Source organism: Hyaena hyaena, unplaced genomic scaffold (assembly GCF_003009895.1).
Source record: "Hyaena hyaena isolate Hyena2069 unplaced genomic scaffold, ASM300989v1 scaffold_674, whole genome shotgun sequence".
NCBI lineage: Eukaryota > Metazoa > Chordata > Mammalia > Carnivora > Hyaenidae > Hyaena > Hyaena hyaena.
The window spans coordinates 837,108-864,802 of NW_024081309.1; the positions used below are offsets into that span (position 1 = coordinate 837,108).

At 38.2% G+C, this 27,695-nt stretch overlaps 1 protein-coding gene and 1 pseudogene across 2 annotated transcripts in view; both read left to right on the top strand.

Annotated features, from left to right (window-relative positions):
• The window catches only part of ANK2 (ankyrin 2), a 232,677-nt gene that overhangs the window by 25,825 nt on the left and 179,157 nt on the right, over positions 1-27,695 (top strand). For both annotated transcript variants that reach the window (XM_039217257.1, XM_039217258.1), the window contains exon 2: positions 3,486-3,587. In XM_039217257.1, the coding sequence (XP_039073188.1) occupies positions 3,486-3,587 (102 nt within the window). The remainder of the gene's footprint in view (positions 1-3,485; positions 3,588-27,695) is intronic.
• LOC120220210 lies at positions 22,786-23,984 on the top strand (annotated as a pseudogene).

Here is a 27,695-nt window from a genome sequence, read left to right on the forward strand (position 1 = left end):
CCAGAACACGGGGGATGTATTTTGCTAAAATTCCAGGGATTGACTGTAAGTCTTTGACTTGCATCTACTTTTTAGAAGTTTGCTTCCGAAAAGAGAAAAGCAGTTATGAAAACCAGTAATGTAGGGGTGCCTGGGTGGCTCAGATGGTTAAGTGTCCAACTCCTGATTTCGGCTCAGGTCAGGATCTCATGGTTCCTGGGATCGAGCCCTGCGTCAGGTTCCGTGTGCTGACAGGATGGAGGCTGCTTGGGATTCTTACTCTTCCTTTCTTTGCCCCCCTCCCCCCACCCCCGGCTCCTATATGCTCTCTCTCTCTCTCTCAAAATAAATAAACTAAGCTAAACTAAAACAAAACAAAACAACAGTTATGTAATAGCCAAAGCAATCGTCAATGTCATGCCCTGTTCCTAAAGAAGTTCTAAAAGGGTCTATTGGACTTTCCTCAGCTATGCCTGTAGTTCCCTTCAGACCAACATCTTCGCTTTAAGCTTCCACAGCCATGTCTGCAGGTGTTTCTTCATCCCTCCAGGATCAGGTGTTTCTTCTGTCTCTACTTATTCATGGCATTCTTTATTTTTATGGAAATGATAGAGCACCCTGATCTTAGCTCCTGAGTTTAATCATATTAGGCATGTAAGCAGAGACAGTCCACTGGCTTTTTAATGCAATGTGTACTTGAACACCTCTTTTCCTCATTCCCAAATGATTATGTTTCTTTTTTTTTTTTTAAACTTTTTTTAATGTTTTATTTATTTCTAGGAGAGAAGGAGAGAGAGAGAGAGAGAGAGAGAGAGTGAGCAGGGGAGGGTCAGAGAGAGAGGGAGTCACAGACTGAAACAGGCTCCAGGCTCTGAGCAGGCAGTCAGCACAGAGCCCGACGCGGGGCTCGAACCCACGAACCGCGAGACCATGACCCAAGCGAAAGTCGGACGCCCAACCGACTAAGCCACCCAGGCGCCCCCCAAATGATTATGTTTCTAAGTAGTTGTTCTCAAGCCAGCTTTTACTTTTTCTAGGTGTATAGATGGTTGAGAGATGTGGGGACAGGGATGTTAGCCAAGAATTGTCTCCCCAGCTGAGGCCTTCTATTTAGCAAGTGCCATGATTTACAGAGCAGATATGTAGACCAGGGGCATAACAGTGCTCTCACAACTGAAATAAATCTATAACTCATAGGTTAGGTATCTGTAGTAACATCTGCTTTGATGCTCTGGAGGGGTGAGATAGAGTAGCAGTTAAGACTAGCTCCAGACTGGGGTGCCTGTGTGGCTGTCAGTTAAGTGCCTGACTTCAGCTCACGTCATGATCTCGTGGTTTGTGAGTTCAAGTCCCATATCGGGCTTGCTGCTGACAGCTCAGAGCCTGGAGCCTGCTTCAGATTCTGTGTTTTTCTCTCTCTGCCCCTCCCTTGCTCATGTTGTATCTCTCTTGCTCTCAAAAATAAATAAAACATTTTAAAAAAGACTAGCTCTGGACTAATAAACATAAGTTAAATCTTGGATCTTCCACTCAATAATTGTGCAAGCTTGGAGATCTTCTAAACCTCAACCATGAAATGAGCATAGTAATAGTTTCTTTCTCATAGTATTATTGTGAGTATTAAGGATATAATACACAGGACTGACTGTGCCTGACACACAGTAACCAATAAATGTTAACTATAATTATGAAGCCTCATGTACAAAATAGCAGTAGTTTCTAGGCATAATCTTTAATATGCTATAGAATATATAGTACATAGGTTTACAAAAAAAACTATATATGGAAAATAATGTCATACTTTCTGTGACCTAATAGTGTTTCATTTTAGTTTTTTTTAATAGTAACTAATGTTTCCTGTGAGATATTGACATAACATAATGCATAGTATGATCTTTCACTTTTAAGTGCTGTGGCAAGAAACCTGAAGTGGAAAATCTTCCTGGAGATTAGATTTTGCCGCAGACCACAAAATAATTTCATCGAGTAGGCATTTAAAAATGAGTCAGAACTCAGTCACTGCGGCATTGCAGGTACACGCATTGCAACCTGCCTCGGGCACGGCTTTCAGGGGAGACAGAGTGAGGTGTCGCAGATTGCAGCCTATGCAGGGAGGGAAGAATGATCGGATATTAACCAGGTCGTGACACACTTCTAAAGAGTGAGAGCATGAATTCCATATGTATGGATTTCAGTCATACCTTTCAACTCTTCATAAATTATCTCTGTGATTTGTAAATAACATAAGTCATTGTGGTATTTGGGTTAAAAGTGAGGCAATTTAGTCTTGGGTTTTCCGTCTTCCCATGTGTAAATCATTTTAACAATATGCAAATAATTCCCCATTTGAGACTCCCAGAGAAAATATTTTCATTTCTATCTCTGTACATCATCACCAGCCATAATAAATAGGTCTGCAAGAGTGTGCCAAGAGCCCTTGCCAAGCACATTCTTCGAGGGAGGGAGGCAGTGTAGCCTACCGGGGACAGGGCTGGATTACGAGCTGTCACAATGGTGTCTCACTTCCTAGTAGGTCAGTGACATCCCTTTTCATGTTACCCCATTCTCTTTAGTCAGATGCTATACCACAAGAAGAATTATAAAGTTACACAAGTGTCTTGGAACTTAACAAATTTTATCATAGTTATTGGGTTAAGATTCGAGTGTCAGGTTTGCAAGCAAGACAGAGAGCCAAGTGACTGGTTTCATGTCTGGACCGGCTCTCTTCTGGACGTCCCATGGGGAAAATGCAACTCTTTCTTCCAGGCTCAGATTTTGAAAGGTGCTGGGGGAAGATGAGGACTTAAAAAACAGCCTCTGTGAAGAGTGCTCATCTATACCAAGGGATTTTAGTCTGGTATTATGTCAGCTGGGTTAAATTTAATCTTGTTTTTCCAAAATCACTGGGATCACAAAATTTGCATTGGCCCAGTCCACACCTGCCAAAAAGTGCTCTCCTCTTTCCCCAAAGCATCCTCGGAGCTTTCTCTTTTTCCCTTGTAATGAGGACAGATGAAACCAAGTGACCCGTATGCAGCATTCTCCCTCACACTCTTCTGAAAACCAAACAGTAAAGGAAAAGAAAGAAGAAAGCCGGTGTCTTTCATTTCTTTTACTATTCTGATCCTGTTTTGGCTCTACATTAGGCTCACTATAAGGTCACGAGCATCTCAAAGCTAAAATGAATGGGTAGCAGTGGATTTGGGGGTTTTATATTCATCTTCAAATGTGGCCAAAGGTTTAAAATAAAGCAGTAATAATTATTTTTATTTTAGTACTTCTTTCACACTCTGTAATACAGCACAACACATTGACTTTAAACAACTCTCTAGAAATACTATGAAGTTGCTACCTTATCCTGTGAATTCAGGGTTTTAAACTCAGTATTGAGGTATTTTGCAACTACAGCTTTTCTTACCTACAGGGTAAAATGTTTTTGTCTTTCTGTCTTTGATATGCTTTTATTTTATCAGTAATTCACTAAAGGCCTTTTCTTTTTCTCACAGTCTGACAGCAACGCAAGCTTCCTCCGTGCCGCCAGAGCAGGCAACCTGGACAAGGTAGTGGAATATCTGAAGGGAGGCATAGACATCAATACCTGCAATCAGGTAAGAGCATGGCTCCGTACTCAATGAAAAAACACTCGTTATCTATACATATATTCCAAGAGCCTATGGTTATTTTTTTGTCTTTACTGAATTTAGTCAAATATCAGTGATACAGACTTATTGAAAATCCATTTTGATCCTCTTACTAACTTTTGAAGCCTCAGACATTTGTGACTAGACCTAATTTTGCAGCAAAGTAGATAGATCAAAAATAACAATTGAATGTCAATTTTTGTCTATGAAATGGCTGGGCCTGGGTCAATGGCTGGAGTATTGACCAAGAATGATGTTTTACTTCCCCTTTATCATCAAGTAGTTATACAGACTCTGGCTTCTTATCTTCTCTGCCATATATATTTTACTCAAAGATAACTGATTGTTAAAATGTGAGATAGAGAAATAAGAGAATAAAATAAAAATTATCCCCCCCCCCCAATTAGTTTTAAAATATGGATTACAATGAGAAGAGTTTGAAACTGTTAGCTTAAGTGTCAAGTGTTTGAGGTATCCATTCATTACATTCATTCAGTTAGGACCCCAGACACTATTATACATTTTGGGTATTATTTGGTCCCATGGATGTTGACATTTTTGTGCTATTTTTGACCAAGATTTTTGTGCCATGAATACAGTGTCTAGTAGACTTCAGTGTTCACTACAGTGTGCTAAATGTTGGTGGTGATTGCGTGCATGTGTGCGTACGGGTGTGTGTGTGTGTGTTTGACAGAGCTGACTGGGAAGTGAATAATCCTGGCTAATTTTAAGTTATCAGAGGGTAAATTTCATTTTTGGATTCTAAATTGTCCACAGAATGCCCCTTTCTATCCTGCTTTATATTGAGGCCAGTTATGTTCAACCCATGGTTTCCTAAAATTAGTAAATCTTTCAAACACAATTTTTCAAAAAGTAGCCATGGTGTCTCAAACTTACTCTCCTTTCAGACATCTACCTGCTGATTTCCTCATCAATGTGTCAATTCCAATAGTTCTCCTCCTATCATCTCCCTGCCAAACCACCAACCCAGCTCTAGTATAGCACTCCTTTCTTGGTCCATCTTCTACAGCCATATTTGCATTAATTGAATCACCTCATCATCACTTATCATGGTTGCCGTAATAGCCTCCTCAATTAGGTTCTTTCCTCATTCCTGTCCATTCTGGTCAATCTCTATACTCTATGCCTAGCCTTATGTTTATAAAGTAAAAAGACAATTATGACATTCCCCCCACTGACTTCCAGCAGCTCCCAGTGCTTAGATTAGTGAGGTGGTTATACCAAAATCACCTGGAGGATTTTGCAAAGATTGCAGGATTTCCCTTGCTCGTCATGAGAGTCACCAGCATAGAAAGCATTGTCACTGATGGCAATATTTCTTAGCCTTTAAAGGAATGCATTTCTTGGCATTCAAAACTGGTAAGAGCCATTTGCTGTTGGGAAAAGCAATCTGCCCTTCCCCTGAGCATCTCTAATATTCTTTTGGGTATGACAAGAATTGAAAGACCCTGAATGTTCTTTGTCTGGGCCATTGCTTAGGGTGAGCAACCTTAGGTACCGTCTCCCTCTTGACAAAAAGTCAGCTTAAGTTTTCTTTTTAATTTAAGTTTATTTACTTAATTTTGAGAGAGAGAAACAGAGAGATCACAAGTAGGGAAGGGGCAGAAAAAGAGAGGGAGAGATAGAATCTGTAGCAGCTCCGGGCTCTGAGTGATCAGCACAGAGCCTGACATGGGGCTTGAACCTACAAACCATGATATCATGACCTGAGCCAAAGAGGGACCCTTAACCAACTGAGCCACCCAGGTGCCTCAATATGTTTTCTTTTTATAACAGCTGTGTCCTTCTTTAACATAACCCACAGTGTACACAGGCATCTATCATTGATCCTGTGTGTCACTTCTGTGGGATGAGGAAGGGGCATAGGGAACTGACACAAGCAGCATGGTAACACTCAGCAAGGGCTTTTGCTGTGAATCATAAAACCATTTGTCTCTTATCTAGGAAACTCCTATCTTCTGCTAGCATCATGAAAGAGTAGACTTTAACTTTTTAGCTTATATATGAGATAAAATCCTAGCCCTTACATACTAATACTGACCTATGGAATAAAGCCAAATCCCTTTATCCCAATATATAAGGTCTTCATATTCTCTATCTACATTCCTTTCTTTATCCATCTTATTTTCCATTAAGATTTTTTTTGTTTGATATGTTTCTCATGTTCTTTTGAACAAATAATTTGAACTTTAGGTATAGTAGTTACTCTAAAAGAAAAAGAACATCTAAATTCCCAAATGGATATATGAACTTCTTCCAAAAATACCTGTGAGACTAAATACAAAATATTTTTATAATTCTAACATATTGCTTTAGATATTTTAAACTATATGAAATACATTTCCAAATTTTAATATTGATCCATTAAGTTTCTAAATTTGTATTATGCTAGAGAATAGGCAATGAAACTATCATCTCACTTGGGTCAAATTATCATAAATAATGCCCAAAAAGGAACTCAAGTAAAATGAAGTTAATTGCAGTCAAACCAAGTGTACTTAACCCAAAATTATAAAAAATATATGAATTGTATGAATGCTCTTAAGGTTTTTTTTTTTAAGGATTCTTTCTCTTTTTTTAGAAAAATAATCTCTCAGTAGTAAATACCCAGTTTTTATCTGCTCCATAGACCAAACTAACTTCTTGAGTTACCTCAAAAACTTTTTAGTGCCTAAAGTATTTTTCTATAGTGACCACTGTGCAGTAACACATTGCTATAAAATGAAAGAACATTTATTTTTGGAGCTCAGAAACTAAAATTTAAGTTGCCTCTCCACTTTTGTCAGTCATTTCAATTCAGAAAGTGACATTTTTCTCATCTCTAAAACAAGGTAATGATAATACATTCAATCTTATATCACTGGGTTGCAAAGTAAATTAAATTATGAACTAGGAAAGGAATTTTTAAGTTGTACATTATCTAGTTGCATTACTATATACAATTCACCAAGAATCAGAAAAATTAAAATTGACCTCTATACAACATATGAGACTGAGTCTCCTTAATTACCTGAATTTGCTAGGTAAAAAGTAAGTGTTGTTGTCTGGTGTTGCTCTTTATTATTACTATACAAGAAAGTGCACTAAATAGAGATTAGAGAAATAAAATGACTAATGTAACTATTTAGTCACTGTGTATCAGGCTTTTTGTTGGAGGCTTTACATGTGATGCTTCATCAATCAGCAGAGACAAATGTTATGAGGTAGGTAGGCATTTGCTGGAATTTACAAATGCAGAAACTGAGCCCACAGGTGGTTAAGTGACATTCCCAGGGTCATCCAGATCTGTCTGCCTCCCTCGTACAAGTGTTTCCTACTGCGGGACATTTTCCTGAGAGGTTGGGATCTGCCCTTCAGGATGTAAATGTGGTTTTCCTTTACCCTGAAGCTCAAATCTTATGTTTGATGTACCACTGTTAGTGTAAAAAGACCTTTATCCATCCTTAAGTTAACATATAGTAGATAAAGAGACTTTTAAATCAAAGACCACTACCAGGATTACTACTAAAACTCAAAATTCAGAATGGAATATAATTTCCAAATACTTAGGAGGGCAAAAGAGGCAACTCTTCAGCCAAAATACTGCTATAGTTTAATATGGAACAGGTCAAAATTAATAAGGTGTATGAAAGAAGGAAAGAAAAGGCGTCCATTAGTTTGCTTGTAAGCCTGGGTTTCTGGGGAGCATCATGACATGTAGCATAGAAACCAGAACTTTCTGTACCCTGCTATATTTCTCAATGAAAGGCAATCTGGGCTGTACCAGCTTTCCAAAAATATCACATGTGTTGGCGTTCTAAGATTCCTTAAACTGAAATTTGGATGAAAATTTTTTTTCTTTATAAAATTTGTCTCATAACTACCAGGAGAATTTTGAAATTTAATCCAAAAATACCATTTGGCTTTTAATTATTTAAAGGATATGAGAAAAAAAATTATAATTTTGGCACAAAACAATTTTCTTTAGAAAAAAACAAAACGACTTCAAGTCTTCATTTTTCTTTTCCAAATGGTTACAAATCTGTTAACTTCTGTTTTCTATAAAAGATTAAATGAGTAATTTATTTATTTTATTATCTGTTGTACACTCAGAAAAGAGAATAAATCTTAACATTTGCTCCCAAACTGAAACTCATATGTATTTAATATTTTTCCTATTTATTTAGTAATTGTTCACAATCCAATAATGTTATCAACAAGGTTAACATCCAGACATTAAAAACAAACACTGTAACCTTTTCATAAAAAAATTTATGGCCAGACACCTGGGTGGCTCAGTCCGTTAAGCAGCCAGCTCTTGATTTTGGCTGAGGTTCTGATCTAATGGTTTATGAGTTCCAGCCCTACACTGGGTTCTGTGCTGACAGTGTAGACCTGGCTTGGGTTTCTTTGTCTATCCATTTCTCTCTGTCCCTTCACTGCTTGTGCTCGCTTGCTCTCTCTCTCACTCTCCCAAAAATAAATAAATAAAACCTTTAAAAAATTATAGCCAATTATAAGTCCATAAAAGGCTCAGAAGATTCAGGACTTTCACACTGCAATGACTTCAAAATAAAGGATATCACTTATCATTTATTGGACATAATCCTAGAGACGACCTTGAAAATTAACAGTTTTTAATGTGTTCCAATTTTCGGTCTTGAACTTTTACTACTGAGGTATAGAGGTGCAAAATTACCAGTTAGATCTTATGCTTCCTTTCTCAAAAACAGAAGACAAGGTCAAAGGAACATTTTCAAAAGAATATTAATGTTCCTAAAATAACAAGCCTTTACCAACAAGAAGGTACACCCAACGATGACTTTATCATCTGCTCACATAGTTATGACTCAGACCACAAAGCGTTTTTGAAAGTCACTTTAAGAATGTAGGTGCTGGAATCCAAATTCTCATTTTCTCTACTTACTAGCTATGTGACCCTAGAACTAAGTTTTTCTAGCACACAGTTTTCTCAACTGTAAAATAGTGATCACAACAACACTGGTGCTATACGATTTGTTGTGATAATTAAATGAGATGTTTGCAAAATGCCTAGCAGAATACACAGTCAATAAATATTAGCAAATGATAATCCTTATTATAATAATACAGTCTTTTTATATTGATTCTCGACCTAAACTTTAGCCAAAGTTGTGCTGGTTCTCATAGGCAGGACAGATCAAAAAGGTATTTTCATAGCCTGTTTCATCAAGTAGGAAAGATCACATTTAATAGCAACTTGATAACAATTTCTGTTTATTTGGGTTAGATTAAACTGAATTTGGGGGGAGGGGAACTAAAATCCTTTTTACCAATGCCATTTGATCCATCCAGTCTGGATCTCGCTTTAAAAATACTAACACCAATTCTATTAATCTGGTAATCTAGAATTCATCAACAGAGATGAATACTTCAGAATTAAACTGGAATTAATGGAACATGGAATGAACTATATATCCCATTTCCTAACCAGTTAAATGGGGGACAAATCTATCTGCAAACGGTATTGTTAAGTATTTATTATCTGACCTCTCATTTAGAAGAAGCAGAAGGTGCCACATCTATCTGGTTGTGGTTATGTGTTCTTTTGGTTTTGGATTCTGTATTATTCACTAATTCTCTTCAGTGCATTAATACTGGTCCTTGGTCTACACTATGTAGTATGGATTCAGGTTGGATTTGAATACCATCTGCCCGGTATTTTGAGCGCTTAGAATTTTGAGTTTCAGTGTTGATAGTTGTCCAATGCAAAGTAATTCCAGTAGAGACCTTTCATCAGCCACTTGTCCATCACTCTAAAAAGTTTTGTCTCACAAATTTAGGAAGATGTTTGAAGTGCAACTCTTATTTCATTTAAAAAATGCCAGGAGTAGCTTCATGGAAAGCGTTTCTGTGACTGTCTTCTTAAGTACTGGACTGCAAGGGTTTAGATGAAAACAGAAAATTTTTACTCTGGGAATTCCTTTGAATGCTCTTTTTCCTGTGACTAAAAGACATGGATTTTCATACATAACTCCCAGGTAGCCACTCAGCTCTCCTTAATTCATTTCAGATACTGTGATCACATTCTTTCTGCCATTCTGAACTCAGGCTTACCATTTGTTCATCTATTTATCTATTTGTTTATCTATTTATTCACACAGTAATGTGTGTTTACTATGTGGCAGGCACTGTCCTAGGTGTAGTGAAAACAGAGACAAAACCCCTGCTCTCATATAGCTTATAATCTGCAATGAGACAAAAGAGAGATAATCACCAAGCAAAAAAGTAAAATATGTGAGGCACCTGGGTGGCTCAGTTGCCTGAGCGTCTGACTTTGGCTGGCGTCACGATCTCGTGGTTCGTGAGTTAAAGCCCCACACCGGGCTCACTGCTTTCCGTGCAGAGCCCTCTTCAGATCCTCTGTCCCCCTCTCTCTGCCCCTCCCCTGCCTGCGCTCTCTCAAAAATAAACAATTATTTTAAAAAGTAAAATATGTGAAAGGAGAGACTAGTAAATGATAGGGAGGAAAACACAGTAGGAGAGAAGGAGTGGAAGGTAAGTACTATGTCATTTTAGATAGGATGGTCAAAAAAATGTCTGAAGAATTTGACCAAGGAAGCCCTGCACTATTTGTAGGGAATATATTTTAGAAGAAGGCCTGACAAGTGAGAAAGTCCCAAGGAGGGAGCCTGCCTGGTGTGTTCGAGGGCCAGCAAGAAGGCCAGTGTAGCAGGACTGGTAGATCAGGGGAAGAAAAGTGGGAGGTCGGGGAGAGTCATTCACGACACCAGGTCATATAAGACCTTGTAGGCTATTTTAAGAACTTTGGCTTTAATTCTGAGAGAGAAAAGAAGTGATCGATTAGAGTGCTTTTAGCAGGGAAGTGCCATAGGCTGACTTAAATTTAAATAGTAACCCTCAGACTGAAAACTGAGAAAGGACAGAGGAAGAAACACTTTTGTAATACTTTAGGCAAGAGGAAATATTCTAGGCGTGGGCAACAGGCAGGAGGGATGGTAAGATGTGGTTGGGTTCTGCATATATTCTGAAGAGAGAGCTGGTAGATTTTTTGATGAAGTTAGTGTAAGATATGAGCAAAAAAAGAGGAGTCAGGGATGAACTGGAGTCACAAGGAGAATGATGAGGGTTGAGGATTCATTAACTGAGAGGAGAGAGAAGGTGGGGAAGAATCATCTAGGAGAGTGGGAGGGAGAGTGAGTAATGATAGCAGAGCATGACTAGAAGGGCAGCATTAAAAGCCTGCTCACAGATCGTGACCAGCTAGCACGTACATGTGTTCTTCTGCAGCCCCAGTCAGGCATGGACTCAGATGGAGAGTTATATATAACCAGGAATGTGGTATAGCTAAGCATGTATCGTAAGTGAGAGAAAGGCACAAGAACTGAGGATGCATGCAAAGGAATAAATAAAACGACTCTAAAAGATTATGCATGGGATGCAGCTCCACTGAGTGAGGAGAGAAATAGGCACTGTGAAAAGCTGAACAGACTGTAGGTGTCAGGTGTAGAAGGATTGTTGGAATTGGATCAGTAGATTGGCAAGAGAGTAAATGGTGGTCAAAAGGTCAACGTTTGCAATTGAGATCCATGGGGCACGTTATATTACTGGAATGAGAATAATTCCAGGTCTGGAGTGTGATGATGGATGTGAGGAGATGATGTAGAGAAAAGGAAAAATCCTTGGCTAAGAACTCAGAAACTCTTAAGTCCAGAGTTTTGGAAACATCACTTACATATATGCTGGAGAAAGTGGCAGTGAACTGGTAGTTAAAAATCCTTAAGGATGAAGGATGTGATCTAGAAGATACAGACTGATGACACGTGGAGATCTATGAAAAAAGAGGAAAACTAGTTTGGAAAAGCAATGAGGGAGCATGAGCCCAGCTCTGCCAGGGTCACTGGTTAAGTTGGGGATAAATATCTGTCACTCAGGTAGACTTCAAGGAAGTAGTGGCTGAGGGTTCCATTTAGAGCAAAAAAGTTAAGAGGAATGCTTAGAGAAAAAATTTAGGATGCAGAAATGTTGCTAATAACTACATTAATGTGTTCCAGAGGACTTAGTGTAAGAGGTTCAGGAAATGGGAAGAGATCAGAGATGGAGTCAGAAAAGGCGATATACAGAGGCACACAGAGGTTGCATCTGGAGGGTTGAGGACTGACCTGGTGACTGTCACAGACAGGGACAAAGGGCATAAGAAGGCTAGTCCATAAGGTTCCAACCAGAGAGTGGTGGCAAGATTGTGGGGGTCACCTGGATAAGATATAGTAGACAGAGGGTGGGGGGAATCTAGCCAGGAGGCTGTAGAGTTCTGGAGTCCCACCTTGGTTTCTTCTGTGGAAGGTCAACAGAGGGAAGATCTTAATCCACATGTGTGTTCAATACAGCTCTTCAGGTGTGCACTACACACAAACACAGGTGGTGTGTGAGATGAGATGTGGATGCCATTCTTGCTTAGTCATTTTTCTGCCCAGTTATTTCCTTTATGCCATTAAAAATCATCCCAGCTCCTTTGTAGTAGCTGAGTTTTTGCCCACTCATAATCCAACATTCTCTTTCTTGCTGGCCACCATGGTCTTTTCATTCCTTCTGTAGAAGTTTCCCTGTCCTTTCCCACTCCTCACTACCTGCACTGATTTCTCCCTTCTCCTCTCTCTTTCTCTCTCTCTGTTGATGATTATAAAGGAGTAAACTAAATTCTATTATCTCTAGTTTTGTCAAAGCCTTTTCTCTCCTTAAATAAGAAGGAGGGGGAATAAAAAGGAAACCTTGTTTTTAGATGGCAATTTCTTAGAAATGAAGAAAATAGATATGTAGAAGAGAAGTGGCAGTCCATTATTACAAACTGGCTGTCTGCTAAGCTGGACATGACCAGAAGTGATCTGTCTGTTAACGAACCTGCATATGTACATGTGTACACCTTAATGTAGGCAGTTCTTTTTAGTTTCATACTCAGTTTCTTCTCAGTCCCTTCCTTCAGAAATGAAACATCTTCAAGGTAGGATGGGAGAGTTCAAAATGCAGAAACACAAAAGCTCATAAGAGTACACTTTGGAGCAGGTAACTCCTGGCTCACCCCTCCCACCACCACCACCAAAAAAAAAAAAAAAAAGAGAGAGGGAGAGAAAGAAAGAAAAGGGGTGTGTGTGTGTGTGTGTGTGTGTGTGTGTGTGTATGTGTGTCTGTGTGTGTGTGTGTCTCTGTGTGTGTGTGTGTGTGTGCATGTGTCCACATACCTGGGTGGCTTAGTTGGTTGAGTGTTGACTTTGGCTCAAATCATGATCTCATGGTTCATGAGCTCAAGCCCCTCTTTGGGCTCGCTGCTGTCAGCACGGACCCCAGTTCAGATCCTCTGTCCCCCCCTCTCTGCCCCCCTCTGCCCATGTACTCTTTCTCTCAAAAATGAATAAACATTTTTAAAAAGGGCGAAAAATATTTTGAAAAACCAACATCAATGAAAAAGGAAAAGTTCTTTGTATGGAGCAGGGTGGGCAGTGGGAACAGTCTGAAATAAAATCCTGTACCTTAGTGGTATGCAAAGTCATTGCTGGGGTGAGTAAAGAATGCTTGGGAAAAACATTTATTAGAGAATTCATGGCATGATGTTTCCTTGAGGAATGAGGAAAGACAACAGTCATGCCCATGGAAAGTAAAGGAAGGAAGGAGGGGGAGAAAGAAACAATCTATCAAGGAGTTAAGAATATATTTTCACATCCCCAGCAACCACCAGAAGTTTAAAAAGAGATTTGTTATTCGAGTTCCCTTGGAATTAGTAGTTTAGACATCAAACTAGCAATGGTCTCTACCACCTTTCTGAAGTATGGCTGACATACAAAGTTATGTTAATTTCAGATGTACAACATAGTGATTCAACAATTCTATACACTCAGCGATACTTACTGCAGTATGTGTAGGTACATCTGTCTCCATACAATGTTCTTACAATATTATTGACTATATTACCTATGCTGTACTTTTCATTTCCATGACTTATTTATTTTACAACTAGGAATTTGTACCTCTTTATCCCCTTCAGCTATTTTTCCCATTCTTCTACCTCCTTCCCCCTTGGCAATCACATTTGTTCTTTGTATTTATTAGTCTGTTTCTGTTTGTTTTTATTGTTTAGATTCCACATATAAGTGAAATCATCCTGATTTGCTTTTCTCTGACTTATTTCAGTTAAGACAGCAAGTTTTAGGTCCATCCATGTTTTCTCAAGGGGCAAGATCTCATTCTTTTTATGGCCGAGTAATATTTCATCGTAACGTGCACTCTACAGCCCCCCTTTCTAAAATGTTTTATTTATTTCTGAGAGAGAGAGAGAGGAGAGAGAGAGAGAGAGTGAGCAGGGGAGGGTCAGAGAGAGAGGAAGACACAGAATCTGAAATAGGCTCCAGGCTCTGAGCTGGCAGTCAGCACAGAGCCCGACGCAGGGCTGGAACCCTAGAACTGTGAGATCATGACTTGAGCCGAAGTCAGACGCTTAGCTGACTGAGCCACCCAGGTGCCCCACTACAACCCTTTTTAACAACACTTTTTAGCAAGACTTTTTGTGTTTCTCTAAAGGGGCACTAGATTATTTTTAACTATTTGCATCCACAATTAACAATTTAGCAATACGCATAAAGTCCCACAAACTGGGAACTTGGAACATTAGCAACACAGGAAAATAAAGAGGTTTAAAAAGAAAGGTTCATAAAACATACCAATATAAATATGGCTAAAATTAAACCTAAGGGGAATAGAGGCTAGCACTGACTTATGTGACCCATGACAAAGAATGATTATAAATTAGAATGTAGGCTTCAGTGTTATTGGTTAGTGAAAAGGGCACTCTGTTGGAAGACTAAGAGACCCAGGATTGGCACATAGTAAGAAAACAATTAATATTTGATAAATAAATAATTGAATGAACACAGACATTTGGCCAGTCACTTAAACTAGTCTGAGTCTCAAATTATCCATTTTTAAAGTAAGAAATAATAATACCTATGATATTAAATAATAGTTCCCTTTGGCATGCCTTGGTGGTTCAGTTGGTTAAGTGTCTGACTCTTGGTTTTGACTCAGGTCATGATCTCACAGTTTATGAGTTCAAGCCCTGTGTCAGGCTCTGTGCTGAATAGTGCAGAGCCTGCTTGGGATCCTCCCTCTCCCTCTCCCTCTCTCTCTGTCCCTCCCCTACCTGTGCACTCTCTCTCTCTCTCTCAAAATAAATAAATAAGGCTAAAAAAAATAGTACCTCTATTGCATGTCTAGAATATGCTTATCACTGTACTGTATACTGTATAATCTTCTCAACATCCTTCTCTGTCTCAAAGGGAGACCACTCAGTGCTCAGATTACACATGTGAAAACCCACGGTGTTGTGCACACTCAGGAGACCAAAGTATGGTTCTGACAGTTGCAGTTAGATAGGATTTAATTAAGATGTGTGGCCATGATTGATGATTTCACCCAAACTAGAGTAGCTGAATGAACAGGTTTGGGGAAAGTACTAACAAGTTTATTCCTTCCAACTGAACCAAAATTGTCGTTATTTCTTTCAGATAACTTGTAATTTTGTGTAATACGTAGGAAGGTCCTGGTCATGCCTCCTCAAACATCTATTATGCTTTCTAGATGGAAAGACCCGTTTTGTCAGGTTATGTTTACAAACCATCTCTTCAGGCAGTATTTCCTCTGTGTAGAGAGAAGAGATCTTTTTTAGAACTCTGAGAATACATCCATATGCTTTAGTTTGGGAAATACTGCATTTAAATTTGGGTGTTCCCTTTCGTGATCACTTGGAATCAACTGACAGTCATTAACATGACCAAGAAATTACTAGATGATATTTAATTAAATATCCTCAGAATCCTGAAATCCTTAAGAACACATCAAGGGATTTCAGACTGAGAAAAGACCCTTTAGATTAAGTGCTTCTCTCAGGATCAAATTTCCTCTTATGCATGTTAATGTTAACCAACTTTAGCCTCAGAGAGTGAACTTTCCTAATTGTGTTTCCAAAGGCTATAAATCGATCTGTATGTACCTGACTTGCCCATGCACTGACTACATTTACTGACAAATGTAGACTAACTGGATGAATTAAGCAGACCTCTATTTACCTCCATATGGTACATACTGTTCATTAGCTCACCCACTGTACGAACATTTTTAAAGTATCCTTTTTCTTCTACTAGTACTATTTTGAGTGTAGAGCTTACAAAAGTGAATAGGATTTGATTCTTGCCCATGATAAGCCTTGTCAGGAAGATAAACAGAGAACACAAATGCACTTGTAAAAAGAACCAAATATTGTGATTGCTCAGAGGATAAACTAAGACAACTTGTGCGTCTTAGACAAACCTGAAATTGACACTAGACGCAATTTGTAGGAATCATTTGATGGAAAGCAGAGTAATGGTGTGATACTTGGAAGACTCATAAAGCCAACTTTTATTTTTTGATGGCTCCTTCCTCACTCTCTCCATATTCTTCTAGATCCAGCATGCCAAATTTGACTCATTTTTAATTAAAATTGTAAAAAAAAATGGGGAGAAAATTAGAAGACATGGTAATTCTAAGAACTACATTGCTAGACTTTTATATGGGTACTTTCAAATGTAGACTTGGTCCCTAGCACAGTTTGGCATACAACAAATGTGCAGTAAATGTTTCAATAAGTGAGTAATTGACACTTGTTACTTCACATTGAATTTAAGCTTTCTCTAGTCTATATTAAAGTTAAACTTTGCACCATGTTTTTATCTGAGTTTAATATTTTGTACAAACCCGTTTCTTCACTTGTGCCTCATTAGGAGTGGGAGCATGGGGAGGGCCTGGCTGGCTCAGTTGATAGAGCATGTGGCTCTTAATCCAGGTTGTAAATTCAAGCCCCACATTAAGTGTAGAGATTACTTAAAAATAAAAAATCTAAAGAAAAAAGAAGTAGGAAGGTAGGTTACATTCTGGAATTTGCTATGGAACTTTTTTGTGCTCTGTTCTCCCTTCTTGCTTTCTTTCCCTCTGAGATCCTGCCACTCTTTCCTTCTTTTGCTTCAGTCTCATCCTCGAGCCCTGGAGGCACCTGCACTCCTGGCTACAGCACTAAGGAGTTCTTCCATTTCATTAAAAAAAAAAAAAGTTACTGATCGATTCTGATACACACTCCTCCTTGCTTACCAATCTTGATAAATTCTATGTTGGAAGGAGAAAATCCAGATTTTTAAAGAATTGTTTGTTTATTTTTGAGAGAGAGAGAGAGAGTGTGTGAGCAAATGGGGGAAGGGGCAGATAAGGAAGACAGAGGATCCAAAGTGGGCTCTGTGCTGACAGCAGACAGCCTGATGTGAGGCTCCAACTCACAAACCACAAGATCATGACCTGAGCCAAAGCCCAATGCTTAACCAACTGAGCCACCCAGGTGCCCTGGAAATGCTCTCTTTTAAAGTGAGTTGATTGAAATATTAAATGAGTCAGTGATAAATCTACAAAGACAAGGTTTATTCTCTTATATATTTGCTTTAAAATCTTCTGGAAATTATACTCTCATTACTTTTTGTTTGATCTAAGAACCACAGAATTTTATTAGTAAGAAACTTAAGGGATCAGCCAATCTTAACCCTTACCTTCATTTTTACCTTAAATAAAATCTAGCTAAGCTTCACATAGATACGAAAATAATATTTTAGAATGCATTATAGAATTCCTTTCTAATTTGACACATTTGGACAATTTATGTCTAAAAGGAGATTTCTTTTTAACTACTAACTTATGAGAGACTGAGATACTTAACTATTCCACAAAATACCAAATAGAATTAATGAGAAATTGATGTCTAAAGAGAGCTAAATAGGATTATAATGCAGGGTTATAGATTTTTTTTTTTAATTCTAGGGGTTAAGAGTATAGTTTCTGAGCTAAAATCACCAGTTAGTTCATAACTTATAATGTTCAATTTAAGATTGAGTTAATGCAATTAAAAGCTTAGAACCAAGCCTGACACTTAAGAATGTTATATGTTTTAGCTGTTTAAATAATTTGCTGCTGACTTTTAAAGTTAATATTTAAATCTCTTTAAACCGTGACTATTATAAGTAGCTCAAATAATATTCTTTCTTTGAGCTTCATATAATGGTTTACTTTAGCACATGTTAAGTCAAATATGAAGGAAATAGTGTATCTATTATTTCTCATAAAAATTGACCAAAGAATGAGACCATGTGAAAGCAACATTTAAATTAGGAGAGTTAAAGCTTTCTGTCATAAAATAGCAGCTCTTTGAATTATTGTAAAGAACAACTACTAATGGATCAGGTTTCCATCTTTCCTAAGTTTCATTAGAATTGAAAATACATTTTTTAAAGTTTTTATTTTTTTTAAATGTTTTATTTATTTCTAGCAGAGAGAGAGACACAGCGTGAGCAGGGGAGGGTCAGAGAGAGAGAGAGATACAGACTCTGAAACAGGCTCCAGGCTCTGAGCTGGCAGTCAGCACAGAGCCCGACGCGGGGCTCGAACCCACGAACCACGAGATCATGACCCAAGCGAAAGTCGGACGCTCAACCGACTAAGCCACCCGGGCGCCCCTAATTTTTTTAATTTTTAAAATTTATTTTTTATTTTGAGAGACAGAGAATGAGTGTGAATTGGGAAGAGTGTTACAAGGAGAGAGAACAGGAACCCCAAGCAGGCTCCATGCTCAGTGCAGAGTCAACATGGGGATCGATCCTACAGCCCTGGGATTATGACCCTGAGATCATGACCTGAGCCAACAAGAGTTAAGACACTCAACCAGCTGAGCCACCTAGGCACCCATAAAGATTCTATTTTTAAATAGTCTCTACACCCAAAGCAGAGCTCCAGCTCACAACCCCAGCATCAAGAGTCACATGCCCTACAGACTGAGCCAGCCAGACATCCCAAAATTGAAAATATTCTTTAAAGTAAATAATTTCTGCATTAATTAATAATTTCCCTAGTCCAGGTAAACATTATACATTAGATTCAAAAATGCTCAATTCAACTTGCATTTAACCAAATATCAGTGATTGAAAACAGGAGTTAGGAGTATATGAATTTCTTACTTTTTGCACCAAGCCAGGAAATCATAATACTTTACATTTGTATAGTACTTTATAGATTCAAAATAGCATAAACATGCATCATTTTATGTTCTTTTATAATATAACTATCTGAAGAAGGCAGAGTGGGAAATTTTTCTGTTTTACTAAGAAGAAACTTTAAATGGTGTTGTTGGAAATAGCGACAAGCTAGGAAGCCAGGTTTTGTGTTGCCTCCACATCACCACACCTCCTCTCACAGCCCCGGATGTGCATGCAGTTCCGCAGTGACTTAGCGGATGTTCTCAAAGTGAAGAGCTCTTCTTTGTCCCATCATCGTTTTTCATATTTACATCTCAACACTCATCTAAAATAAGTATTATTAAGTTCAGAAATTCAAATAAGCATACTATAAAAACCACTCCTCTCTTGGCATGGTCTTTGTGAACTTTAGCTTTGACCGGAAAGGACAGCTGCTTTTCCCAACATGCTCTGGTGTCTTACTTAAAACTCCTTAGTTAGTTTTTTTTTTTTCAGTCCAGAACATGCATGTGCACACAGTCTCTCTCTAAAACACACATGTGTGTGCATGTATGTGTGTGTATTGTTGAAAATTTCACCCCCCCCAAGAAAACCCAAAACAAAATCAGCACTTGCTCATCCACAGTGCACTCTGTTTCTCTTTATTCCACTTTATATTTGAAAATGTTGATTGACAGTCCATTCACTAGATTTTTAAAATTTTATTTATTTATTTATTTATTTATTTATTTATTTTAATATAATTTATTGTCAAGTTAGCTAATATACAGTTTATACAGTGTATTCTTGGTTTTGAGAGTAGATTCCCATGATTCATCGTTTACATACAAGCGCTTACATACACCCAGTGCTCATCCCAACAAGTGCCCTCCTCAAAGCCCATCACTCATTTCCCCTCACGCCACCCCCCAAAGAACCCTCAGTTTGTTCTCTGTATTTAAGAATCTCTTATGGTTTGCCTCTCTCTCTGTTTGAAACTATTTTTTCTCCTTTCCTTCCTTCGTGGTCTTCTGTTAAGTTTCTCAAGTACCACATATGAGTGAAAACATATGACATCTGTCTTTCTCTGACTGACTTATTTCACTTAGCATAATGCTGTCCAGTTCCACCCATGTTGTTGCACATGGCAGAATTTAATTCTTTCTCATTGCCAACTAGTATTCCATTGTATATATAAACCACATCTTCTTTATCCATTCATCAGTAATAGATTTTATGACCCACCTATGCATCCTGACCTACAGTTTGAAACTTGGATTTTTAACTTTAAAAACATAAATTGGTAAATCAGATTAGGTTTGGACTTTTGTACTTCCTCTTTTTAGTGATGAGGATCTTGAGACAAATTACTTGATTTCTGAGTTTAGTTTCCTTCTCTGTAAAATATAATATGTGATGTAATATATGTAGAATATAAACTATAATAATGATATCTATGTCATTCAGTTTCTTATTCTTTGATTCATCAAGTATTTATTTCTCAGCCCCATGACTTCTTCATCCTTCTTGATCTTGGTAAGATTTTGAAGAATTTTCACAACTCTTTCTTCTTTCAGGCCAACTCATCATCATATTTAATGTCATTCTCTATATCTTGGGGATTATATGGTAGAAATATTTGATGGGGCTAGACAGGGGAGAAACAAAGGAATGGCCAAAAAGGTAGTTATTAGCCAGAAGCACTACAGACATCTGAGTGGCTCTGCATCATAGATGATCCTTAGATGAAATGGATATCTGGAAGTGGACTATACAAGTGATAGTTTCAAAGCGTTCTTATTCTAAACATTTTCCCATGAAAAGATAAATGATCTACCAAATTCCAAGCCTCTTTGTAAATTAAGAAATACCTTACTAAAAATTCATCATTTGGGGATTACAAAGAAAGCCTTGAAGATTTGAGAGTAACTCACTAATAAAACAAGTTTCCTCTTGGGTCACCCATAGTTTGATTTACTTTATTCGGTCAAAAACCTTTGAAGACCAGCCAAAGACATGGTAAATTGTATCTGACACATTGTTTGCTTTGCTATTCCTGATCTTCCTAAAAACTGAATGAAGCTAATTCCATCACAGTGAGTTCTCTTAGTTTAGGGCAGCTCCCATGGAAGAGATGGGAAAGGTGCAACTAGATTATGGCTGGGTGTAAGCAGTGGAAATTAGATTGGGAATATATAAACAGGTTATTTTTGTTACGAGTTTGATTTTTCACCATGTGTAGGTAATTTCTTTTGCTAATGTCACTTATGCCAATGGAAGTATGAAACTATAAATCATACTCATGATTATCATATCCCTGGATGTGGGCATTGTAGTTCCTTCTGGAAAGAACTCCTGGTTTAAGGCATCTCTGACATAGGATCTCCACTCAGAGTGGGGGTGAATTGGAGTTTGGGGGTCAAGTTTCACTTTCTTTTCTGTTAATGCCCTTTGATTGCCCGATTTGCTATCCCTTTCCCTTCTAATATTTTTCAAAGAATTCATATATTTCAGTTGCCTCCTTCCAAATATTTACATGATAGTAGAATTAAGGAAGTTATGGAAGTTAGTTGTACTTTTCTGATAAGCCTAAGACGGAATGGAGTACCCTTAACTCAACATGCAAGGTTTGCAAAATAGAGAAGCCAGGGATTTGAAAAAAATCACAGACAAGTACATGCTTGTGCAGAGGTGGTTTTCAAGTGTGTAACTAATAAATATTTTGGGGCTCTTTGGGGACAGAAAATACATCACATGTCCTTTGTTTCTCCCTTAGAACATAGCTCCTAGAGATGGGCACTTGGTGGGTAGCTGGCACATACTTGCTGACTAACTGATACCTTCCTAGGTATTGATGCAAAACAGTTTAATGGATTTTCATGTAAAAATCTAACCTTTATGTACTAGCTGTATCTTCTTGAATCTTTTCCTTAACTTTTCCAGATGGACTACTTTATATCTTATCTGTGAGTGCCAAAAATGTAACTAACACTTGAATGGCTCCGTACAGAGTTTTATTGGCTATCTCTTCTATCTGGAGTTTCATGCACTGGTTTTATATGATCATATAAAAGCAGTCAATGGGCAAAATATTTCATAAAACCAACAAGAGAAATGGTGACTACAGCTTATTGTAAAATCTGATTGTAAACAAAATGTTATAATATTGCTTTATAAAAATTTAATAGAACAAAAAATCTGACCTTTGATTAGTTTGCACACAGCAAGTTTTTTAAAATTTTTCTTAATTTGCACAAAGCAGCATTAAGACCTTATTATTTTTTAAAACTATTTGGTGTGTTTTGTCATTTTAATGATATTATATAGAAAAATATCATTCCAAAAGTTGTAGAATCAAAGGTGAGACCTTGCCTGGGACATACAGAACTATAAGCCCTTGCTCACAATAAGAGATGAATGAATATTTGTTGATTATTTCAAAAGACTCAAATTCATATTGTTTTATCAACATTAATTTACAGTAAGTATCAATAGTAGCTTGCTGTGGTTGCTTCCCATTCAGTATGTGGCCACGACATTAACCGTAGGGTTAGCCCTAGGACTCCCGAGTGCAGGGGGGCCTGTAGTGATGGCCCTGGCACAGGCATCACGGATAAGAGCAGCAAGGAATTCCTGAAGTAATGGAGGTGGGGATTTGAGCAGGAAGTTCTGAGGCCTCTGGTAACCAGAAATCCCTGCTATGCTTGCTGCACCCAAGGTCCCCAGGGTAGAACCGCTGCAGGTCTCCATAGCTCCTTTGATTTGTCCAATTATTGCAGCCAAAACATTCCAGCAGGTCCAACCGGCTCTTGGACTCATGGAGTCCTCTTAGTGGACTCATGGTCCACTTAGCTTTGGCCCTGGTGATTGGAATCATCTGGGCAGTCTAGAGGCTCAGAAAGCCCTGTTCTTATCTACGCCATGCAGCTGTGCTCTCCCAGAGGACCCCTATCCTGCGACTGGCTTCATTTCCCAAGTACCGCAGAGAGCGGATTATGATCTTTCCTCTGTAGCAGGTGGCCACTCTGCCTCTGGCTCTTGTAGGGCCCCTATCGTGCTGTCCTGAATGGCGGGCCCAATTCAGAGCAGCCTCTATGAGTGCTCTGAGGCCTCCCCGGGAAGGGCCAGCAACACCCCGGGAACTGGGCTTGGGCCTGGCATTGGCCTGAAAGAGAAGGAAGAGGCGGTGGCGGCAGCGGATGGGCTAGAGAAGACTAGTGCATTGGTGGCTGTGTAACAGAAGGCGCCCCAGCTGTTGCAGTCACCGGGCTCAGCCTACCAGCGGGGCCCTCTCCCTGCCTTTGCCTGAGCTCTGCCCCCAGCCCCTCCCACTGGAAGCGGTGTGAGAGGGAAGCCTACCGCCAGCACAGTGCGTATTTGGACTTTCGTCCCTGAGTCTATGGACCCGGCCGCTTTGCCTTGACCTTATGACTTTGGAGGTCCCAGAGCCCCTGGGTAAGGATGAGAAGGAAGGAAAGCCAGGGGAATAAAAACACTGCATTTGTTCAGCTCCTGGGAGTCCCGCAGCCTGCTGGAGTGGGATGCAGATGACTTCCACATCTTGTGTAGGGATATAGGCAGTGAGGGGAACCATGACATCTTGGCACGAAGCTTCAGCCACTTCCCAATGTTTTTTAAGGCTAAGGTGATCTGCGACAAGTCTGAGGCAAGACCGAGGGTTCATCAGCTCTTCAGGATCCCAACAATTATGCACAGATTGTGCACATCAGGCATGAGATGAATGGGAAGTAGGTGAGCTCATCCACTCCCTGCTGACCCTACATGCCTCCCTTATCAAAGGTGGAAGGACCAGCAGCTGGATGTGGTGCAAGAAGCAGAAGGAGAAGAAATCAGACCTAAGATTGAGTCTGTGGCCAGACACCTTCTCCTCCTTCCTAGGGACTGGCTCCTCCCCACATTTCTCTTTAGAAAACCCTCGACAATTCACCCACACATTCTCCTCCAAACCAGTTTCAATAAAATTTACATTCATTAAAAACAAAGGATTTAAAACAATGGCACACAACTGGTACTCATAAAGTTTTATTTCTTTATTGCTGTCATTGTGTTTTCATTATTCTCATCACCATCATTTTTATAGATAAGACCATTATAGGACAAAGAGGCTAAGTGATTTGCCCAAATTCACACATCTGGTTTGTAACAGAGCAAGGACCAGTTTGCGTTTCTTATTCCCAATAGCATGTTATTATTTCTGCAGTTGATCACACTAAGAAAGAAAGAAAGAAAGAAAGAAAGAAAGAAAGAAAGAAAGAAAGAAAGAAAGAAAGGAAGGAAGGAAGGAAGGAAGGAAGGAAGGAAGGAAGGAAGGAAGAAAGAGGGAGGGAGGAAGAAGAAAGCACAAAAGGAAGAAAATTAAAGGAAGGGAAGAAAGAAAAAGAATACACATTCAGTCAGGTGCATACAAATGAGAAACATTTAACCTTTTAACAACCTTAAAAGGAAAGATTTCCAACAAATGACAAGGATACTCTTCCAATGTCTCATACATTTTTTTACTGTGTATTTATCTATTTTCCTCCAGATTTGCTTCAGTAGAGTTGTAACACCAACAGCTTTTATTCTCAAACATGCTGAGGATATCAATATCAATACTATTTTTCAAGTTTAATTTATTCTTAGATTTTCCTTGTATAATCTTGTTTCTCATTTTTAAATGATTTTAAATTTTTTTCCAAAGTTTTTGTCCGTATGTTGAGCCACTGAGTATCTAATTAGAATCAGCAACCATATTAATCAAAGTATCATTGCTGTCCCATAAATCCTGTGAGGTAAGGAATACATCAAGCTCAGTGAAAGCACTTGGCATAATGCTGTTGTAAGATACAAAGGTGTGAAAAATTTTTACAGTAAAGTTTTGGTGGCACAATATATACATACACTCTCATGTACTCTCATTCAGACATCATTAAAATGAAAATAAATGAAACTAATAGGCAACTGACAGGACTGGGAAAAGATAGTTGCAAATGACATATCAGATAAAGGGCTAGTATCCAAAATCTGTAAGGAACTCACCAAACCGCACACCTGAAAAACAAATAATCCAGTGAAGAAATGGGCAGAAGGCATAAACAGACACCTCTCCAAAGAAGACATCCAGATGGCCAATAGACACATGAAACAATGTTCAACATCATTCATCATCAGGGAAATACAAATCAAAACCACACTGAGATACCACCTCACACTGGTCAGAGTGGCTAAAATGAACAAATCGGGAGACTATAGATGCTGGCGAGGATGTGGAGAAATGGGCACCTTCCTACACTGTTGGTGGGAATGTAAAATGGTACAGCTGCTCTGGAAAACAGTGTGGAGGTTCCTTAAAAAAAATAACACTAGAACTCCCCTATGACCCAGGAATAGCACTGCTAGGAATTTACCCAAGGGGTACAGGAGTGCTGATTCATGGGCACATGTACCTCAATGTTCATAGCAGCACTTTAAATAATAGCCAAATCATGGAAACAACCTAAATGTCCATCAACTGATGAATGGATCAAGAAGATGTAGTTTATATATATAATGGAATACTACATGGCAATGAGAAAGAATGAAATCTGGCTATTTGTAGCAATGTGGATGGAACTTGAGGGCATTATGCTAAGTGAAATAAGTAAGTGAAAGACATACACTGTATGTTTTCACTCATATTGGAATGTAGAAACTTAACACAGGACCATAGGGGAGGGGAAGGGGAAAAAATAGTTAAGGAGATGGAGGGAGGCAAACTGTAAGAGACTCTTAAGTACTGAGAATAAACTGAGGGTTAATGAGGGGTAGGAGAGAGGGGAAAATGGGTGATGGGCATGGAGGAAGGCACTTGTTGGGATGAGCACTGGATGTTAGGTGGAAATCAACTTGACAATAAACTGTAATAATTAAAAGAAGACACAACATCTCTTGACAAAATAAATGTTTATGAAAAAATAATAAAATGGAACTAAAGAAGATAAAAGTAAAACCAAGTAAAAAGAAAAGAGGAGGAATAAAGAACTTGTGGTAATTAATTCTGATGGATACTGAACTTATTCGATGTTTCTTGGAAACTAGTGAAAAAGAAAAACACATGGACTTATGCAGTTTTCCTAAATTAAAGTTTAGTAAAAAGCACAGAGGCTTTTCCTGTTACTAAACTTTTCCCTGTTATTAAATTCAACAATAGTTAATCCAGAAAATCCATATAAAACAAACACATGGATATAAATATTGTTCAAAAGGATATTTCTTATATTCGTTTTACATATAAGCCAAATATGTAGTAATATTTTATAATTCAGTGAAGCCATTTTGTAGGGAATAGAGATAACATACTCCAGGTACATTGTTTCCTGGTGATCTAACTGAATCTCTAACCTGATATTAATTTAAGAGAATGAATAGTTATTGTTTCTATTAAATATAAATTGTTTCAGAAGGCTCTTTGGCCAGAACCCAGTAAGCTCATGGTGAATGTTCTAATAAATACAGAAACTGACAGTATTTTATGTTTTGGTTATATACCTCAAACGCTGTATTGGGAAAGCTTTAGAACTTGCCCTGTATTTGCACCCAAATATAAAAGAACTGACTAGTTGGGCATGTCCACCTCCTCATTCTATCACAAGGCAAAGTGAAGAATACCTAACAACCACATACTCTCCTTTGAAATGTAGACCAGTATTACTGATTGACCATGGTAAGCCAAAGCACGTCAGTGTGGCTCCTGTGGGAAATCTGAATTTTAGAAACATGACTTCAGGGACTCACCAAAATGGGTAAACTGCAAAATGTATTCTCTAGGAGTTAGCTGAGTTGTACTACTAGATGGGATTATTTATCACTTTTAATTTAAACATGATTAATTTTTGTCAGCTCATATTAACAAAATAAAACATGTTTCTTTTAAGTCTAATTGATGCTGAGTTACTTTTTTTCTGATAACAATTACCCAACATGTTCAATTGCTAATTAAAGCTATTTTTGGCTAGAAATTCCAGAAATCTTAAGCAGAAAGTAAGTTGCTTGTCTTCTGTTTCCTACAGCTAATTCAATATGATAGCAATAATGTGATAGTTCCAATTTGATTGCATTTTAAAGGAAGGCAGATTCAAAATTTCTAACTGGAATATCACCCACTCATCTGTGTCTTTATATCTACTCTAGCTTCAGTAGGGTTAGTATTACAGAAATTTTAAAGACACATGTATATCCTGAATTCAATTTATAGCTTATAAAGGGCTTATTAACTATTCCCTCATATAGAAATTTTTAATCACATTCTTCATAATGTTTTCAATAAAATGCAACTAAATTTCAGTGATTTGTAGTAGGATCTTTGCACCTCCAAAAAGGATGCTTTTCCTTAGAAGATTCTTTTAAATTAGAGCCTCAGCTTTGTAATCAATGAAGAAGAAAGCTAGTCGATTATTGAGGACATGTTTTATCTTGTTCTGTGGACTTAAATGTTTTGTTTGTTTATTTTGTGAAAATGAGGTCAGCTACATTTTAAAATCATGAAAAGAAAACTGGAGTAAACTAAGATAAATAGTTTGGCACTGGAGTCTTCTTTAGGATAACATCTGAATATATTTAATTTAAATATATATTTGAAGGTGCCTGGGCGGCTCAGTCAGTTAAGCCTCTGGACTCTTGATTTCAGCTCAGGTCATGATCTCACAGTTTGAGAGTTTGAACTCGACGTCAGGTTCTGTGCTGACAGAACAAAGTGTGCTTGAGATTTCCTCTCTCTCTCTCTCTGCCCCTTCCCCTGCTTACACGAACACAAATGCACTTTTTCTCAAAATAAATAAACATAAAAAATAAAATAAACATACACTTGAACTTTATAAGTTTTTAGAACATGTATTCTATTTGAGAAAGTGTCTTGTTAGCTTTGTCAATTTTTTATAAAATGTTTTCCCAACATTTGTTGAAACACAAAAACAGAAAATCTGTGTTCTAACTGTCTGGGCTACCACAAGTTACAGCTTTTGGCTGA